This window comes from Sycon ciliatum, chromosome 2 (assembly GCF_964019385.1).
Source record: "Sycon ciliatum chromosome 2, ocSycCili1.1, whole genome shotgun sequence".
Classification (NCBI taxonomy): Eukaryota; Metazoa; Porifera; class Calcarea; order Leucosolenida; family Sycettidae; genus Sycon; species Sycon ciliatum.
In genome coordinates, this window is record NC_088644.1 from 46,718,710 (window position 1) to 46,739,965 (window position 21,256).

Below are 21,256 nucleotides of genomic sequence, written 5' to 3' on the forward strand. Positions count from 1 at the left end.
CAATGGTTCAGGAGTACTACCTACGGTGGGTTTGATGAATGAACCCACAACTGATGGAATTTGATGGAGGGCTCATGTGATTGCTGCTTGGTTAGTCTGAAGTTGTCCAAGGAGCGCATCCTGCCGTTTATCGTATTCCTCACTTTGTTTGGTAACATTTTTAACAACAGGTTTTTGGAACTCTTCTATAAACTCCTCCTGCTGCTGCTTGCCGATCCTTTTTCCAGTTGACGTTGCTTGAGAATTTCTCGAATTTTGAGAAAGATGCCAATGATCTCCTTCCGATGTTCAGGATTTTCTACTTGCTTTTCTACATTCTTATTTACCAATACCTATTTTCTTCTCACTTCTCCAAGAACTTATCGAATCCACATCGGTGCATCTCTGGCTGATATGTAGCTGTTTTATCAAGCATGAAAAATGAATTCTGCCATAATTTTTTCCATGTTCTTTTTATCAATCTTGATGTCATCAAAAATGATCACCTTATTTTCCTGATCATCGAGATCCTCCACTGGACAAACCTTGTCTGGTTGTTTAATGATAAGAGTACCAGGAGATATTCCATTGTAAAACCTGTCAGGAAGTTGGTATTTTGGTTGCTGAGGATTTATAGTATAAAGGATGACCTTATCACAGAGTAGCGTTGGTCACGCGTTGGTCACGCTACAAGCTCAGCATTTGCGTATGGTAGAATTGTTAATAAAGTAACACGTTAGTTAGTTTCGAGTTGTTAGGTTGTTTTGCCTCCAGGCCCGCTACAACAGTACAGCCATGATTGTAGAAGCATATTACACAGGGTGTTTGTCTTCCCACATCCCGTTTGTCCAATCATCATGTAGTGACAATCAGGAAGTAAATAGTGGTGCTTTGTTGATTTCTCCTTGTGCTCATCAAAGTTAATCATTTCAATGGTTTATACCTATAGAGGATCTTTTATTTTATTTTTCCAACACTCTCAGGGAAATATATAGAGAGATAAGGAAGATGAGTTCTAAATTTGGAACAGGCTTGGAAGCTAATTCGATCAATCTTGATTCCTATGCCAAAAAGAGGGAGTTATTAATTTTGTCATCAGTGAAGAAAAGCTGGATAAAGCTGGTGGAGAAGTGAATGGACATACTGACATGAACTATCATCGAATTTGTCATCTTGGTTATAATGGAGTGAGTTCCCCGTGTGCGGCACCAACGGGGTGGGTCACAAGTGAGATAGGAAAAATGGATACTTCATTGAGGAAGCATGTTGATGATGATCAAACACGACTGATGGTGAGTGGTACACTGAAAATGAAAGGAAATCTTGACATGGGTGGAAAGGAAATTGTGAATGTGAAGCAACCATCAACAGCAACATGTGTGGTGACATCAGAATATCGCAGCACAAAGACAGACTCTCTGGACTAGTGGACTCAACCAGATGGTAGGAAATCTTAACATGGGATTGAATTACATCGTCAATCCCCGACAGTCAACAGAGGATGACTCAGCAACAACAAAGGAGAATGTGGACAGAAAAGATGGAGAGGTGAAAGTCAATATATTGAAGAATATCATCCCGAGCTCATAAACCACTCCACCAGAAGCCACACTTCATGCTTTTCCTATTTACAAAGGTCCAACCAACAAACTGATTGTAATTGAGGATCTCTTCATAGTCGGTCAAGAAACAAGTGGTAACAGAAGACGTTTCCATGAACCGTATCGAGTTGTGTTAGGAAAACAAGCAGTAATCCGATATATCACAGAAAATGATGTAACAACGGCATATCTGACCTTCATCAACAACACACTGACATTACCAACTGTGAGTGGATAGAATCTCATTGATGAATGGGAGCTGGTTTATCATGAGTACTGAAAATCTTAAAACTATGTAGATAAAAAATGGAAATACCTCGTTTGTTAATACTGTTGACCATGCTACCATTTACTCTTGGTTGTATTCGTGATCCGTTGGATAAGGATGGGCCCTGCTTGGCAACAAAACCTCCTACTGTCATCCAAAGTGAAAGACCGACTCCGGTTTACATCCCCAGTGAAACATCACCACCAACAGACTATATCACAACACAACCACCTTACGATAAGACGAAACTAGGAAACGGGGGTAACCCTCATTTGACAGGCCCCAAACTCTACCTTTTATCTCTGATTGTTATTCCTATAGTTGGTGCTGTTGTATATCTCATAAAACGTTCCAACTTTTCGATGAGTGTTGACCCTGAAAATGATCCAAGAAACTTACAACAATGTCATCAGTCTAGGTTAGATTTTGGTCCAATGTCATTACCAGATGTGCTTGGTGTGGACAATCTACCAAGACTACACTCACCCTATGATGTAACTTGTGTGGTCTGATGGGAAAAAAGTAAACGGTTTATGATAGAGTAAAAATGAGCAAATTTATGATCTTTATAGGAATTGCTTTTCTAGCTCATTTTGTCAAAGTGGATGGGATGGTAATAAACAAATGTTGGGAAGAAAATTCATTCTGGATTTGTGTTCGGCTTACACATCTTAGTCAACCTATTAATGTACCAGCAGCATATGTAACACCGACACCACCGATACCACCGACACCACCAACAACATCGACACCACCGAAAACATCGGGAACATCGGGAATTACACCGGAAACATCGGGAATTAGATCGGAAACATCGGCATCAGGAACATTGGGAATTACATCGGAAACATCGGGAATTACATCGGGAACCTCGGGAGTTACATCAGGAATTACATCGGGAATTACACCGACAACATCGGAAAAATCAAACAACTTGATACCTCCTTTTCCTTCTTATTCTTCTCATCCCCATTACTGCTGGTGTATTCCACAGACAAATAAAAAAATATATCAGAAAGAAAGATGAAGACCCATCTTTCGAAACCACTCACATCATGCAAAGATGATCAGTTGGAAAATACAACTTTCATGCCCACAGAAGAAACCCTTGCTGAGGTGAGAGCAGCACTCAACTCAGGATGGAGACCATCGATTACAAATGAAAAACAAGAAAAGATATATATGGAAACGATCCATCCCTTAGCAAAACTAAAACGGGAAACAGTTGAGTATGCTGAAAAGATATCACGAGAGCAAGAAGATGGGAAATATATTGTTGATGATGAAATGGAAAATAGGTATGAGTTACCGATTGATGGTGGTGAATCATCCAAAGCTGACCCACCCGAAGTTGGCTCAGGAACCGATTCCACATCAGTCCTTGAAGTGAGCCAAGATTGGGTAAGTGAAAAAGCACAAGTTGGCTCACTTCTGATTTCGGTCTGATTTCTCGGAGGGAGTAAGTTGGCTCACTTTTCTGGAATCGGGTTGAGCCAACATGGGATCAGTGGTTGGAGTGGTAAAATTAGTACTTGGAGTTGTAACATTAGTACTTGGGGTTGTAAAATTATTATTATTATTATTATTATAGACAACACCTCATGGCATGAGAAGAAAATCAGCCAGTACGGGAGATGTGGGTGTTAACCAACCATGGTGAATAAAAGAAGAAAAGTAATGGTCAAGACGGAGAAGCATGGGAGGGACAGGTGATGGTGAATCTAGTGAGCAGATTTAAATGCGTCCAGGGTACTGGCATTGCGCGTAGTAGCGGGCAGCGCAAGCCAAGCAGAGTAAGCAACAAAGAGTGGAGAGCGTACAAGGGAGGACGTTTTAGCCAAGGGGAGGGCAACAGAGCATCTTGTCTGGGAGCCATCTGTGATTCGGAACCAGTTATACACGTTAAGATGAGGAGGGTGTAGAGCTAATTTAAATTTGTGAGCAAAAGTGCAAATTAATTTTTGACGGTGGGTCGACAGTGGGCAAGCATTTGCAAGGACATACAGGGAAGCAGAAGAGTAGAGAGGGGGTAGACTAAACAGGATACGAAGAAGTTTTCTATGGTGGATTTCGAGACGCTCAGCGAGAACCGAGGACAAGCCACACCAGCTAACAGCAGCGTACATGAAAAGAGGCAGGATGTACAGTTTGTAAAACAAAATTTTACATTTGAAAGGAAGATGGAAACAATGGGGACGTATAACACCTAGGGCAGAGCTTGAACGGCTGCAAAGAGCATCAATATGGAAAGACCAAGAGAGACGATCATCAAGCATTATTCCCAGGTGCTTATGGTTGGAAACAACCTTTATGGGTTCTGGGAAATCAGGATGGTGTAAAAGTGACATGGATGAGATTGGGGGAAGGAACATTATTTCGGTTTTAGTCAGGTTGGGTCTAAGTCGCCATGTTTGCATCCAGCGTAGGACACTGCATATCTGAGCCGACACTCGAGGTACAAGAGCCGCTGAGGACGAGGATGCTGACAGTAGGGTTGTATCATCAGCAAATAACGAGACACCTGGGTCTATAGAGGGTAAATCATTTACATAGTACTTGGAGTGTCTATCCTCTAATACAGTAGTATAGGTGTTGCAAACCACCAGTTCTCAATTGGGAAAGGCCTTCGCGCTTATGGCATTGTATTCGTCGCAATGTTGTCTTTCGACTCCGCCGTACCGCTGATGTTGCTGCATGGCATACGCTATATGCGCTGTGTGTGTTTTGCTGTATACGCTGTTATGTCCAGTTTTATATGCGTATGTTTTTGCATGTACGCTGTTTTTGCATGCTATAAATAGCTGGTGTTATTAGTGTTCATTGTTAATTATTCGATGAAGTGAAATATACTGTCTAAAGGAAAAGTGTTGTCCTCGTGCCGTGTGGTCGTACGATCCTGACAATTTAGAGAATCTTAGAGGGTTCATAACATTTGGCGACCACGCCAGGATAGGAGCGAGCATGGCAGAGGAACTATGGAACAATTTGGAAGCCAGCTTTATCGACAATGGAGAGCGGTTAGGATTAGAAGGCGAGTTGTTGAAGGTACATGTGGAGCAGAGGCTCCAACAGTACGCGGAGCGTGAGGAGCGCAGTGCCAGACGGCGAGAGGAGGCGCTCCGCACCGAGTTTGCCAAAACACTAAAGGAGATTAACGAGCGCATCGCCAATGCGCATGAGGGTGAGGGTAAAGCCGCGATGGGAGGTACAGAAGAATCTCCCAGTCACAGCGGTGGGCGTCAACCGTTGATGAAAATCCCCTCATATGATGGAACGCAGCCATTGGAGCGTTATCTTGACCTGTTCGAGGACATCTGTTCCAAGAACGAGTTCGAAGAAAGCGAATGGCTGCTGCGACTGCGCATCGCGCTAGCGGGTAGCAAAGTGGAGAGGATATGTATTGGATGCAATAATTACGAGGAGGCAAAACGAGAGTTGCTTGCATCGCTCGGAAAGACTCCGGATACAGCGTGGAAGACATTGCTGACAGGCAAGCAGCGGTCAGATGAGTCGTTTCATCAATACGTTGTCCGTGTTTGCCGAGAGGTAGAGGTGTGGGCCACACTCGCTATGACAGAAGATGGCGAGGTGGACACCAAGTATAGCGCCGATATAGGAAAAATGTCCCCGGTGCTGCAAGCAATGGCAAAGCAGGTAATCTTGGAGCAATGCGGACCTGAGATGAAGACGTACCTGGTCGAACGGCAGTGCTACGGGATGTCACTGCGCCAGGTACAGGAGCACGGCGCGTCTTACCAGGTCGCGCACGGACGACAGCGTGATACTGCCAGGAAGCCAGTAGAACGATCCGTGCCAAGGCCCACGGCGTCGGCACAGTGCATGGCGATATCGGTCACAGATGCAGAGAAGCAGCTAAAGTCGCTGCCACGGGAAGGGAGAAAGGGTTTTCTGCAGCGAGAGAGACTCTGCTGGAACTGCCTTAAGTATGGCCATATGGCCAGAGAATGTCGGTCAGGCGCGAGATGCACGAAATGCCAGAGGAAACACCACCTGCTAATACATGATGTGTTGGATAGAGCAGGTTACAGCCGGGAGAAACCGACTGAGATAGTAACGGAGAAGAATGTTGGATCGTGCTGTCTACACTCGCCAAGTGTGCGGCTGATGACCGGAGTGGCACGAATTGAGGGAAGAACTCGAAACGCGAAGGTTCGCGTGTTCCTGGACTCGGGTGCTGAGGCGTCATTCGTGACTGCAGCGTTGGTGTCAGCAATCGATGCAGAACACGTTGGGGTTGAAAATGTAGAGGTGAAGCCGTTCGGCGCGGAACCAACCCAACAGCGCATGGATAAGTACGCCATCACGATCCAGGGTAGCTCCGCTAGCATTCGGGTACGCGCGTTCGTGAAACCAACGCTAGAGCTGGATCTGAAGTGTGCAAGTCCGCAGACCATTGCGCAGTGGCACAGTTGGGGAGTAGAGCTGAGTGACAAGCCTCAACAAGGGACATCAGACGAAATACATATGCTGATTGGTGCAGACTATATCAACGCGGTACTGCACAGCAAGAAGGAAGTTAATGGTGAGACGGTGTGGAACACAGAGATAGGTAATGTATTATCTGGTCCAGCGTCTGCACCAAGTCGTAACAGTCAGCCGGTGACCGTGTCATGTGTCACGAGCCCACATCGACAAACTATGGCAGTTGGATGAACCTCCAGAGCAACATCAGCACCTGCCATCTTTCCCGCTATGTCGCCAGGGCAGCGGGTACCAAGTGGGTCTCGTGTGGCGAAATGACCGTCGCCCAACGGATAACTATGCTCAAGCTAGAGTCATCGCAACGCGGCTTCTTGAAAAGCTGAAGAGGAATGGGAAGCGAGCGCTCTATGATGATGTGCTGATCAGGGAATACCGCGAGCTTGGAGCAATTGAGCTGGAGCCATGTGAGAGCGATGCCGGGTACTATGTACCGCATCATGGTGTATTCCGCGAGCACGCTGCAACCACGAAGTTAAGAGTGGTGTTCAATGCCTCGGCGACGGCGCCAGATGGCAAGTCGTTGAACGACATGGTTGACCCTGGACCGTCGCTATTGCCGAGTCTCGCAGGTATGCTATTACGGTTTCGTGAATATAAGAGCGCGCTGCAAGCGGACATCCGCAAGGCTTTCTTCATGGTCGCGGTTAATCCCGAAGACCGTCCATACCTGCGTTTCTTGTGGCCAGGTCGAAGCGACAGCGATGAACTGTTAACCTGGAGGCTAACGAAACTGCCATTTTGCGTAAACTGCTCGCCATACATGCTTACTGCGATGATTCAGCATCACTTGAAGGAGCTACGGGCGTTGTCTGCACCCAAGGAGCGAGATCGTATTGATCTCTTGCTCACGAGTTTCTACGTTGACGATTTGGTCTCTAGTGTCTCAAATGCCTCGGAAGCTAAGGAGATGCAAGAGTTCAGCGTGCGTGTGCTTACGGATGCTGGCATGGAGTTACGCAAGTGGCGAGGCAACGAAATCCCGTGCGATCTAGAGGCCGGAGATAAAGTTCTCGGTCTGAAATGGAAAACCAGTGATGACTTGCTCAGCATAGCAGCGCTAGGCGAGTCCGATAGGCCGTCTGTTTGGACCCGGCGATCCCTCCTCAAGTGTGTTGCGGCATTATTTGATCCGCTAGGTCTAGCAGCACCGGCAGTTGTGCCGGGAAAGATACTGCTACAGCAAGCCTGGAAAGTCGGAGGCGACTGGGATGATAAGTTGCCTGATGGCATCGCAGCCGCATCCGTGCAATGGTGGGGAGAGTTGGCCGAAGTGGTGAGCATTGACATACCACGTTGGATTTGCTGCAATCTTGACACGCCGATTGCGCTTCATGCCTTCGCCGATGCCAGTGAGAAAGCGTTTGGATGTTGTTTGTATGCAGTCGTCAATGGACAGTCGCACTTGGTATTTGCCAAGGCCAAAGTGGTACCCGTGTCTCCACCCACGGTAGCCCGCCTTGAGTTACAAGCAGTATGTCTAGCGGCTCGCTACGCTGAGTTTGTGGTGAAGGAGCTGCGTGTGACCGTCACGCAAGTCTATGGCTGGACTGACAGTCTCACTACCGTTCATTGGATCAGTAATCCGTCGTACAAATGGAAAACATTTGTGGCTAACCGCGTCAGTCAAGTCCAAGAGATATCGAAGAAGGTCGGCATTGTGTGGAACCATTGCCCGGGCCTTCACAACCCAGCAGATTTACCGTCGCATGGGAGTAATGCACAGCAGATCCGTAGTCCGTTCTGGAGGGGCGGACCAACCTGGATCACGGAGCCCAATGACTGGCCCACTGCATCCTCAACCGCAGCTACAGATGAGTCCAGTGTAGAAGTACGAGTGTCAGCCACCACCTGTAGTCGAGAATCTGATAAGGAATGGTGGCTCCGATTCAGTAAATAGTCGAGGGCACAGGGCATGGTGACTCGGATGTTGCAGTGGAAGCACACTGAGCCTCGTGCTGAACTCTATTTTGCAGCAGACAACGTATTGTACCGCATCGTTCAAGCCGCATGTTTCGCTGAGGATCTTGAGCTGATCAAGCAAGGTCAACCAGTGAAGCCTGGGTCGAAGGTGTATCAGCTTGCACCGTTTCTGGATGAGCATGGAGTGCTCAGAGCCGGGGGACGACTTCAGCACAGCGAGTTGGCGTATGGAGCCAAGCACCCAGTCCTGTTAGGCAAACATCATCTGACCGAGTTGCTGTTGGAGAAAATGCATGTTGAAAGGATGCACCAAGGTGTAGAAGGAGTCTTGTCGTTCATCCGTCAGAAATTTTGGATTATCGGTGGTCGACGGGCGCTACGCACCATTACTCAGCGATGTGTTACATGCCGCCGCTACAAGGCTAAGGCTGCCTCAGAAGTCTGCCCGCCGCTGCCGGAAGACCGAGTTGTTCACGAGAGGCCGTTCGCAACTACCGGCATCGACTATGCTGGTCCGTTGTACGTGCGCCGTGGTGAGTCATCTCCGAAGGTATGGATAGCATTGTTTGTGTGTGCCACCACCAGAGCAGTTCACTTGGAGGTGGTCGATAGTTTAAGTACTGAGTCATTCTTGATAGCATTTCGGAAGTTTGTCGCGAGACGTAGTTTGCCGTCTCGGATCAGGTCTGACAACGCTACAACGTTCCAGGCGGCATCTGACAAACTGAGTGTGCCATGGATGTTCAATCCTCCAGCCGCAACATGGCATGGAGGCTTCTATGAGAGAATGGTTGGTACAGTGAAGAGTGCCTTGAAAAAGGTAATGGGAACAGCGTTTCTGAAGGTCCAGGAGCTTGAGACCCTCTTGTATGAGGTTGAAGCAGTGGTGAATAGTCGTCCGCTAACTTATGTGTCTGATAGCCTGGATGAGCCACCGGTAACCCCTGCAATGATGATGGGTGACATCTGGATGTCGTCAGAGAAGCCAGCAGGTACCCTGGACGCTGCGCAGATGTCATCGAGATTGCGTTACCTCAGTCGGACACTGGGGCATGTCAAGAATCGTTGGGAGGTGGAGTACCTAAGTCAGCTGAACAAACACCAACAGACCATGTCGCGCCCTTTAGCTGTGGGTGATGTGGTCTTTGTTCTCGACGATACCAAGCGCAAACAGTTCTGGCGTTTGGGACGGATCATCGAGTAATTCCCTGGTCGAGATGGTAAGCGTCGTGTTGCCAAGGTTAAGTTGAGTACCAGTACCCTGTGGAGGCCGATCCAAAGGTTAGTGCCGTTAGAAGTATCGTCACAGGACGTTGCTCCTGGGCTTGCAGATATCGCTCAACCTGCTATCGTCCCTCAGCAGCCAGCGTATGAACCGTCAGCACCGTTACCACCACCACGGCAGCAGGAGATGACGCGTTCTGGGCGCGTAGTCAGAGCGCCGGATCGTTTTTGACTTGTGTGCATTGTTGTACGGCAGTGAGAAGCCCTTTGGTGGGGAGAATGTTGCAAACCACCAGTTCTCAATTGGGAAAGGCCTTCGCGCTTATGGCATTGTATTCGTCGCAATGTTGTCTTTCGACTCCGCCGTACCGCTGATGTTGCTGCATGGCATACGCTATATGCGCTGTGTGTGTTTTGCTGTATACGCTGTTATGTCCAGTTTTATATGCGTATGTTTTTGCATGTACGCTGTTTTTGCATGCTATAAATAGCTGGTGTTATTAGTGTTCATTGTTAATTATTCGATGAAGTGAAATATACTGTCTAAAGGAAAAGTGTTGTCCTCGTGCCGTGTGGTCGTACGATCCTGACAATTTAGAGAATCTTAGAGGGTTCATAACAATAGGGGAGGGGGAAACTGTATGAGAGCCCTATCTCCTGGTAAGAGTCATTATCTAATAGAGTCATTATCTCACCTGTTCCCCTAGTAGTATAGGGGGAGGGGGAGTCTTGGGAGGTCGGCCCGAAGGGCCAATCGAGAAAGTCGATTTTGGCTCACCTTGAGGTGAGCCAGAACCCCCCCCCCCCCTATACTACTCGCAAAATCCCTGGATCGGGGCGGTAGACAAGAATAGATCCAGTAGTGTGGCAGTACTGCTGGTCACTCGGGTAGGAGATGTGATGTGGTTGCTAAACTGGTTAAGTACATGATGCAAAGGAGTCACAGCATGGGCATCATTAAAGTTTACGTTGAAGTCTCCTACTAGCACAGTTGTGGTCTGCGGTCCACCGCAGGCAGTCTCTAGGTTTGACTCCAGCCCATTCCAGTAGCCCGCAGATTCACTAGGTGGTCGATAGCAGCAGCCCAGTAAGACCGTCTCATTGCCTGGTCGACCTGGGGCTAGAATCTCCAGCCACAGCATCTCCAGCTCACACTCGAGGTCACATCTTCGACGGACTCGCAAGGACGTATGACAGTAGAAGGCAACGCCGCCTCCTTGCCTGCCTTCCCGATCTTTGCGGAACACACTGAAATGAGGAATGTTTACTTCTCCGTCTGTTACATCGGCTGACAGCCAAGTTTCCGCAACACCTAGGATGTGTACTCCACGGGTTGAGATAAAGTCTTCAATTTCTGCTACTTTTCTCCGATTCCCACTACGGTACCATGGTGATTTGCTCACGTGAGAGGCAGTTTTGGCGCGAGTTCATTCCGTGTAGTAGTAGGTATTTTACTACTCCCCGAAAGGAAGTTTTTTCTTTCTTTTGTATTTGTGGTACGAAGTTTTTTCTTGGCTTTTGGCTTTTCGATTGGTTGATTCTTCAACTTTTTCCAGTCATCTCCCGGCCCCCGCTATTTTCCCTCAGGACCAAAGTCAGAAATTGATTAAAAAAATGGTGATCCGGCCTGCCAACGGAATGCACGGAATGACTGTGCACAGGTGTAAATCACTCTCAGCTTCAAGCTCGTACCGTGGGGTACACATGACCTACCCGAATCGTCGGCACGGCACTCACGGTACCGCAGTGGGAATCGGCCCTAATAGACATCCTTAGCAAAAGTACGATAACGCTAACTTTTACGGTACTCACTCCCAGCCGTGACAAAAGACGTTATCGGATAACGGAAAAACGTTACAGAGCTCAAAATAACGGGCCGACGTTCGTTATGGAAATTCTGCAAAAAATGCAAAAACTCGCATTGTTTTGTAACTGGCGGGAGATAAAAAGCACGTCGTGCAGATCGAGGTGAGATCGAGAGTCGAGATTGCTTCCTCTTGTGACATTTAGCTTTTTTGGCGAGTTTTGCCTTTCAGTTGACAATTTCTGCGTCCTCTGCTTCGTGCCTTTCTCCCTCTATCACATCTGGGAAACAAAGGACCAGTTCCACGGCACTCCTGAGGAAGAAATTCATCGGCCTCTCCCAGACGTGCTGGAGCTGAAGAAGTTGAACCCTTACAGTCTTCGGTGCTGCGTTTAGGAAAGGGTTTCCAAGGACCTGGGAACAGCGAAAACTCATTTTCGCCGTGCTTTTGCTATTCCAGAGTAAAAGACCTCGCCAAGGTATTCTTTCGGAACGACAGCAAACTAATCCCTGTTCAAAATTTTGAATTTCCCGCACCTGTTTCCACGAAAATTCATATCGCCATAGTTGTCACGACTACTTCGTCTCAACTATAACGTACTTTAAGCTAAGGGAAAAGTCAGCTTGAACGATCCGAAGTACGGAAAGGTTTGCGTTTACGTTAGCGTTTTTTTAGCTAAGGATATCTAATAGGCCATTCACACGACGGGCAAACTTACTTTTATCATACCGTTTCCTAGGATATTTACTCCGATACGATAAACTTGGACACACGCGTGCAAGTGATTTTTTATCTTGGCCGAGGCCCTTTTGCTCGCGATTATCTTTGCACGCCAGGAAAAGTGTCGGTTGTTGAAAGTGCGTACTGCAAATGCAGTGCTTGAACAAGGGAAAATTCAAAATTGAACATTTCCCGGCATTTTCAGGGGGTCACTATGGATACATTGACGGTTGCAAAGTTTGCCCAGCACCGTGTGAACTGGATCACGGTTTTCCAGTGTTATCTCGGTCACACGCGTGCAAAAGTTTGCACGTCGTGTGAATGGCCTATTCGGCTACAGACATTTAAGAAAGCTACACTGGTCATGATCTAATACGATATGGTGAGTTCGCCAACTGTCATGTGCCGGTCGGTGCTCTTGTTGTTACCCATTTGCTCCTGTTCCATGTCCGAGTCAGTCAGTAGCTCAGTTCCTGAAAAGTCAACAAGTGTTCTTGGCAGTCTGAAGGTTTCCGTCCCTTGGCCACCATAAAGCCTCCCTTGTCATGGAGTCTGCGAGTGCTTAGAAAAGTTCTTTCATAATGTTTCATTAAAGTTCATCGCCATTTTCTAGTAGGCAGACCAGGTGAGAAGGCATCGGTACCTGGTCATGTGATGAAGTAAAGTAAAATAGCACAGTCATAGTACCGGTAGTTAGCTTGTCTTACTATCAGCGGACATCCCATTCAGTGCCCTGAATTAATGACTTTTAGTCCAAAATTATCCATGTATGGTACTTTCCCTCAAATGGTACTCACTATTTATTCGGGATTCAGGTGGGTAATCCATGGTGCAGTTTCCATTCCCGCAGTCTTCCACTGTGTTTTGGCAGTCTTCAGCTATGTAACAGTAGGATTGATTCAGGCTCAATTCGTTCTCACAAGTGCAAATGTAAGTAGAACCTTCTTTTTCGCATTGTGTGTATCCAAAACAAATTGGAAATTGTCCATTTGCCAGGCATGTGTATCCAGGTGAGGAACAATTCGGCGTAATAACTGGAACGAACTCATTACAACGGCAGTAGTAGTCAACGCTTCCGTTATTGACGAACTTCTGAAAATGCCCAGGTGCACAGGACTTTGACACTGGATAGCATAAGACATGAATATACGAGATTTGATTTAACACTACACTGACAAGACATAACTGCCTGACACTTAGAAGTAGAACGCCCTTCAGGCGCGTGAACATTTTGAAAGTTTTCACTAGTACGAAATACATTTTCATGCCTGATCATCAAACCATGGACAATGGATTAAATAGAAATGTTGTTTTGCCTTTCCTCATTGCACCGTTTCTATCACCTCTCTACTTTATTTAATCCATTGTCCATGATCATTTGATGTTGCCTGTATCTCATCTGAGGATAAGGCATGAAAGAATACAAGTGAACACTTTCAAAAATGTTCAAGAGCGTGAAGTGTGTCCTACTTCAAAGTTTAAAAAGAGAAAAGACAAATTAGTCACCAGTTATGAATATTAGTCAAATATACGGTAACTTATAGAGTAAACAAACAAAAAAAAAACAAAACCAACAAGGATATTGAGACATTATTCTTATTATTCTTATTTGATAACCGCAATCAGTAATACAAGCTGGATCGACATTTGTGTACACTATATTCATGTAATGTAAAACTGCGGAGACAATGTGCAATAAAACGATGAAAATGTGAACAAATGGTGTAGAGAAAATGAGGATTCAAACAAGTTTTCGTACAACACTCATCAGGAGTCTTCGTTGTACTAAAGGACAATGAAAGCAAAATTGAACGATTATAGAAAATCTAAGTTAGAGAAATAACACTAAGAACAACAGCAGTGAAATTTACAAGTGTGAATTTTATCAATGAAGGCGAGAGCAATAACGAATGCGTGTACTAACACTAAACTTGCAACTGAAAAATGAACAAAGAAGAGAAAGGGACAAAGTGATAACAAATAACAGCAGTACATTACAAAATATTATGATCACACCAGAGCAGTTCAGGACAAGACAAAAGGGGAACTGTTGACTTCAAGATCAAAGCTAGAACGTCGAACTAGAACGACAGAGAAGCTCAGCAGCACAACGGAAAAGCATGCGCGGCTGATACAACTTAGAGTAGAGGAGTAGAAAGATAATGATCTATCACGTGAGGTAGCTCACTAGTACGGATATCACATCCCTCCACCATTAGATGAGGAACACATAAGCAATAGTATGAGAAATGAGTTCACTATAATTTGTTGCTGATACGAGAAGCGAGTTCAATGTAACACACTAAGGAACTGCAAATATCAACAGAGAGCTGAACGCAAAACCCAGCAGGTCTGCAGTTACAAGTTCATACGATCAGGGGACTTCCTTGAGCGTGTAGACCTGCGCAGATTAGAGCTAGGAGAATTAACAGAGATAGCAGAAGACTGAGTAGAAGATTCAGCAGAAGGTGCAGCAAATGCAGAAGAGGATAGCGATGTTGATTCCACATCCTGGCGGCTGGCGGCAACCTCTGGCTGTGACGGCTGTGGTGATTCGGCATCTGCATGTGACGGCGGCTGTGCAGTTGCCAAAGTTGAAGTTGAAGTTGATGGCGGTGATGACCGGTCGGATATGCCTGCACTCTCGGGTAGCATTTCTCCTCCCTCGGACGGAAGACGGCGTCTAATGTGATCAGCATGGCGCTTCCATATGCGACCATCATCCAGACGTACAGTAAACGTGGCTGGACCAAGACATTCTTCCAGCACACCAGGCATCCATTTAGGCGTCGATGTGAAGTTAATCACCCAAACAGCATCACCACAACAGAGATCCGACGCCCGAGCTGTGCGACGGTCAACAGCAGCACCTTGCCTGTTCAAGACACGTGCTGATATATCTGGAAACGTCAGGTCAAGACGAGAACGTGGCGTGCGGTTCATAAGCAGCTGAAATGGTGACTGGCCTGTTGTTGACTGAGGCGTTAAGCGATAATGAAACAGAAAGCGGTGTAACCGTGACGCTAGGTCTCCACCAGCACCTGACAATTTCTTCAAGCCGGATTTGACTGTTTGAACTGCTCGTTCAGCAAGACCGTTGCTTGCTGGGTGGTAGGGTGAAACCAAGGTATGCTTGATACCGTTACTTGAGCAGAATTGTTGAAACTCCGAGCTGGTGAACACTGAGCCATTATCCGAGACAAGCTGTTGCGGAAGACCATGTGTAGCGAAACACTCACGAAGCTTGCCAATGGTAGCTGTCGACGTAGCAGATGGAACGGCATGCACGTCGATGTACTTGCTGTGGCTGTCGACGATCACAAGTAGCATCTTGCCTTCCACAGGGCCTGCATAATCAATGTGCAGTCGGGTCCAGGGTTTGCCTGGCCACTCCCAGGGATGCAATGGCTGTAGTGCTGGAGACTTCTGGGTTGCTTGACATGGCTCACAGCTGCGGACCTTGAGTTCAATTTCGGCATCGATCGATGGCCACCAGACGTAGCTGCGGGCGAGCGACTTCATTCTGGTTATGCCGGGATGGCTGAAATGTAACTCTTCCAGTAACTTTTCTCGGCCTTGGGGCGGAATGACAACGCGAGACCCCAACAGTAAGCACCCATCGATGATGGAGAGTTCACTTCGACGACGGTAGTACACTTGGTAATCACTATGCACGTCGTTAGGCCAGCCTTCCTGGACGTACTTAAGAACTAATGCAAGCACTGGATCACGGCGAGACCATTGCGCAACGCTCGATGATGTTACGGGAGTTCCGTCCAAAACAGTCATTGACAAAACTGTTTCAGCCGGCACGGGAACCTGGAATTCGGGCATTGGTGCCGGCAGACGACTGAGACCATCAGCGTTTCCATTCGATTTGCCGGGCTTGTACTGTAGCTCATAGTCATAGTTGGCTAACATCAGCGCCCAACGCTGAATACGACCGCTGGCCATAGCAGGAACGGGCCGACACTCGCTGAACAAACCCAGCAGAGGTTTGTGGTCTGTTTGAAGAGTGAATGATTGGCCATACAGGTACTTGTGGAATCGCTTGACAGCGAAAACCATGGCGAGGCCTTCCTTCTCAATCTGTGCGTAGTTTCGTTCTGCTGACGACAGGGTACGCGATGCGAAGATTACCGGATGCTCCTCGCCATTGACAACATGCGACAAAACTGCACCAATGCCGTACGGTGAGGCATCACAGCTCACAATAATTGGTAGTTTAGGGTCGTAATGCACACGGACGGGTGAGTCAATGAGCAGCTTCTTGCTACTCTCGAATGCGGACTGTTGACGATGAGACCAGTCCCAACTCTTGGAAGACAATAGTTCATACAACGGAGCAAGTACTGAGCTCAGGTTAGGAATGAACTTGTGGTAGTAGTTGATTAGTCCGAGGTAGCTTCTCAGCTCTTGGACGTCGGTAGGAGCCCTTGCATCAATGACATCTTGCACTTTCTCCTTGGTGGGCTTAATTCCAGATGCATCGATGATGTGACCTAAGAATGTCACAGAGGACCTTGCAAATGAACATTTGGTGCGGTTCAAACGCAATCCAGCTGCGTTGAGACGTTCCAGAACCATGTTCAGATGTTTGTCGTGTTCTTCACGAGTTGTGCCAGAGACAAGGATGTCATCCAAGAAGATCACGACCATTGGTATTCCAGCTAGCAATTGGTCGAGCGTACGTTGAAATATGCTCGGGGCCGAAGACACACCAAAAGGCAGTCGGTTGTACACAAACAGTCCCTTCGTGGTGTTGATGGTGGTAAGAAGTTTAGACTGTTCATCCAGTGGTAATTGGAGATAAGCTTGACTGAGGTCCAGCTTGGTGAAGCAACAGCCATTAGCAAGTTTCACGTACAAATCCTCTATGTTCGGCAATGGGTACTTATCTGTCTTGGCTGCCTGGTTAACAGTGCACTTGTAATCACCACAGATGCGGACTTGGCCATTGCTCTTGAGAACTGGCACAATCGGTGCTGCCCACTCAGCGAATTCGACTGGCTGAATGACATTGTTGTCGACTAGTTTGTCCAGCTCCTTCTCCACGGCAGACTGTAGAGCATAAGGCACAGAGCGAGCTTTCAGGAAGCGAGGTCTAGCATTGCGGTCGACTGCAAGCTTGACACTGCCGTGCTTCCAGGTGCCTAGTCCGGGCTTGAAAACATCAGGATGCTTGCTCAGGAGGTCACTGCTCAGATCTCCGGTGACATTGAAGACTCGGTTCCAGTTGAGCTTTAGCGTCTGCAGCGCGTCTCTACCCAACAGATTCGGACCAGAACCCTCGACGACAAACATGGTCAGCTGAGCCGAGTTCTTCGCATGACGGGCATTGCAGATGAGACGACCAATAACTGGTATGATCTTGCCAGCATACGACCTAAGGCTCGGCAGGTCATTCGTCTCCAGACTGGGGAGTTGCTGCTTGGTATCTTTCGACGCCAGTGTCTGGTACTCCGCTTTGTTGATTATTGTTACTGCCGCTCCGGTGTCTATCTCAAACACAACAGGGGTGCCAGCCAGACTCACACTATACATATAAGGATCCACGTTGGAACGCACATGACCAGAGCAACTGGTGTGGTGCAGCTCCGCGCTGTATTCCGCCGTCTGGTCAGGTGATGCGAACTCCGGGGCTCTCTGCTCGGAAAACTGATGCACAGCCTTCGACCGGCATACCTTTGCAAAATGATTCGACCTGCTGCAGGACTTGCACGTCTTGCCCCATGCTGGGCAATCCGAGCGGTTGTCGTGCCATTTCCCCCCGCATCCGCTACATTTGCGAACGGCCTTACTGGAAGGACTGGGCTGGTCACGACTTGATGGGTGTCGCCTCTCCACTTTATGGACTTGGGGATGTTCAGGCTTGCTGAAGCTGCTGGCCCCGGCCATGGCTGCCACAGACGACATCGTGACTTCCACTGAACGTGCATAAGTAAGGAGGTCTGCCAACGACATGCTGCTCTCCATGAAAGCCTTTTCACGTACCTTCGACGACACACAGTGCTGTACGACCTGAGACTTTAGCTCTGTGTCCATATCTGCAAATTGACAGTGCTTGCCCAAACGCCTAAGACGAGTTACGTAGCTATCAAGGGTCTCCGACTGAGATTGTTTCTCACGACGGAACAAGTAGACCTCGTATTCCCTGTTGCGCTTCGGACTGAAGTGAGCCGTCAGAGCATCCTTCAAGTCGTCGTAACTTGTAATGCTACTGCTGTCAAAGGTGAGGTAGACGTCAAACACGTCCTCACCGCCACCGTGCAAGAGCTGGGCTCTCTGCCGCTCGTCTTCCGTGATGTTTGCTGCAATCAAATAATTATCGAAACGAGCCAGCCATTTCTCCCAACGAGGGCCAACCGACTCAGGCGGTTCCAGATCAAACGGGTTCAATGATTTTACTGTGCTCATCGTGGCAGCTGAATCAAGGACTTCGTCGCCAAATATTATGATCACACCAGAGCAGTTCAGGACAAGACAAAAGGGGAACTGTTGACTTCAAGATCAAAGCTAGAACGTCGAACTAGAACGACAGAGAAGCTCAGCAGCACAACGGAAAAGCATGCGCGGCTGATACAACTTAGAGTAGAGGAGTAGAAAGATAATGATCTATCACGTGAGGTAGCTCACTAGTACGGATATCACAACTTGCAACTGAAAAATGAACAAAGAAGAGAAAGGGACAAAGTGATAACAAATAACAGCAGTACATTACACCTAGAAAATTAACGGCCAAGCTTGGCCGCACAAAATATGACACTTTACTTGAACAATTTCAACCCAATTATACCATCCTTCTGTACACACAACTGTACACCATTTCTTCACATTTTCATTGTTTTATTGCACATTGTCTTCACAGTTTTACATTACATTATTATTATTATTTAAAAATTCGACGAGGAGACAATAATTTTAATACGGCAATAAGTAGGACGAGCTGAAGCGACATGTGGACTACTTTATTAACAATGTAAGCGATGGAGACGATGCAAGAAACAACCTAAAGGGTAAGGAAAAATACATGTAAGAAGAAAAAGGGCAATGGAAAAAAAAGATGATTCGAACAAGTTTTCGTACAACACTCTTCAGGAATCACCGTTGCACTAAAGAACAAAATGAGAACAAAGGAAATAATATAGCAATCAAGGTAGGGTGACACGATACAATGACAGCACTGGAATATCGAGGTGCGATTTCTCACAAAAGTGTGCAGAAAACAAGGGTATACAAGTAAGAACTAAGCGTGACAAGTGTGTATCAGCAACAAAAACAAAAAAGTGAGAACGAATGATAATAATAACAATAATAAACAAGAACCTCAGTCATGTTATCTACAACTTCGAATGCCGACATTGTGCTAGTCGGTATGTTGGTAGGACTGTTCAGCACCTGAACGCACGTATCAAACAACACACTCCACTTCACATACTTCCACCCAGTGCGCAATCTGAGAGGCCCAAACGCGGAAGGCCTAGGAAAAACCCATCACCTAGACGGCAGGATAGTTCCCTGCTGCTGTCTGCCGCTCCCCCTCTGACATCTGTGTTGGACGGGCTGGAGCTTGGCAGCTCTTTGGAGGTGCGTGCAGAACCGCCACTGGTGCAGCCCTGGGGTGTGCCTGAGTCTGTGCCTCTGGGTGCTTTGCATGGGGCTGTGCCTCGAGTGGTGACAGCACCTCTGCCTCCCCTGATCCTCCTCCTTCGAGGTCTGTGTTGGTGGGGAGCACCCGCGGCGGTCGATTTGTCCCACCGGAACCAGAGCTGGGTTCAACAGAAAGACCAACAACCATGGCTGCAACAACAACACCAGCTTCACATCCAACAACAACACCAGGTTCACATCCAACAACAACAACAACTAATCCACAAAACAAAGCAGCAAATGACAGACCACGGAGATCTACAGCAGATTACAACCGGACCTATGAATTCACGGTAAAAATACAAAGGAAACAATCGGAAAGGACGACGACTGACGTGAAGGCAACGGCATTCAGGGTAGGCGTGGGTGGTGAAGGTGAGACGCAGGATGATGCAAGTGAGGAGGAGAGTCAAACCGCGGTGGATGACGGAGCAGGTTCTGATTCCGACAGTGAGGGAGAAGGTGAGCTGAGTGAGGGTGAGAGTGAGTGTGAGGGTGTGCGCGTGAGTCGAGATTGTGTGCGTCCGTCTCGTAATAACAAGTCTTCAGTATACAATCATTTGGTTTCTAGTACTGACTGTTGTCGTACTTATTCTGATTCCTGTTTTTCTGTTTTGTGCCGTGCTCGTCAGGGTTATCTTTTGCAGTTACAAGTTTTGGAAGCTGTTTGTCAGCGCATTCATAAGCCGAATTTGTGTGTCCAGAAAGATAGTGTTATTACCCTAAAATTGTTCAAATAATGTTCTGTTGTGTAGTGTGGCAACGTTGTTGCCACTTGTGCCTAAATGTGTTTTGTCACCTTCTTGTTTATTATTGTTATTATTATCATTCGTTCTCACTCTTTTTGTTTTTGTTGCTGATACACACTTGTCACGCTTAGTTCTTACTTGTATACCTTGTCTTGGCACGAAGGATCTTGTCTTGGCACGAAGGATTTTCACGCCACACTGGAGCTCGGGCTTATCCAGTGACTTGATACTTGACTTACCCACGACTGCCATCCACAGCACTTCCGAAGGCCATTTAACATTCGTTTTGAGAAGGCCATTTAATTCGTTTCGGAAACCCTGCGCCACTCTCTATACAACGTTTCGAGGAAATCACACCTCATCAGTTGAGCATGAGTAGGCTGAAGAATATTGTGCTGAAGAGCATCACTTATATAGTGCTCTCCATGTACAAACATCACCACGGGTATAACTTAGTTCAGACACTCACTTTTCAGCATAACAAATGCTTAGTGAAAACCAAATAGCAGTCTGAGTTTGTGTCGCTCTGGGACGGAGAAAACAGACGTCGACAACCCTCTCTTATTCACAATGCCCTCACCTCCAGGCACAACAGAATTTCTTGCAGGTTAGCCCAGTCGAAGATTCGCTGGTATTATAGCGGTCCTGAGTCTAAGTCAAGTGTCAAGTCAAGTCGGCGCAGAGGCGCGAGCTCCAGTGTGGGGAGCAAATCCTTTCCTAAAATACCATCGCCAAAGTCGCTATCACTACTTTGTACTGTGCGCGACAAGCTGGTTTGGAAGTAGCAGCGTTGCGAATTGCGGGGCGTTCTCGACACTTTTATTTATTTATATATGT

General features: G+C 47.2%; 2 protein-coding genes across 3 annotated transcripts in view; both read right to left on the reverse strand.

The window, feature by feature from the left end:
* Nucleotides 1–13,144, reverse strand: part of LOC135810916 (fibrillin-3-like) — a 128,515-nt gene extending 115,371 nt beyond the window's left edge. For both annotated transcript variants that reach the window (XR_010552458.1, XM_065324305.1), the window contains exon 1: nt 12,818–13,144. Coding sequence is in view for 1 of the 2 variants with exons in the window: in XM_065324305.1 (XP_065180377.1) it covers nt 12,818–12,848 (31 nt within the window). In the remaining variant the exon portion in view is untranslated. The remainder of the gene's footprint in view (nt 1–12,817) is intronic.
* A 1,234-nt stretch (nt 13,145–14,378) lies between these two features.
* LOC135810644 (uncharacterized protein K02A2.6-like) lies at nt 14,379–18,437 on the reverse strand. Its single transcript, XM_065324135.1, has one exon. It carries the CDS (start codon nt 18,435–18,437, stop codon nt 14,379–14,381), a length of 4,059 nt encoding a protein of 1,352 aa, XP_065180207.1.
* Between the last annotated feature and the right edge of the window lie 2,819 nt (nt 18,438–21,256).

Excerpts from the sequence above, each read along its gene's own strand:
- LOC135810644 (XM_065324135.1), bottom strand. The coding sequence starts at position 18,437 with ATGAGCACAGTAAAATCATTGAACCCGTTTGATCTGGAACCGCCTGAG.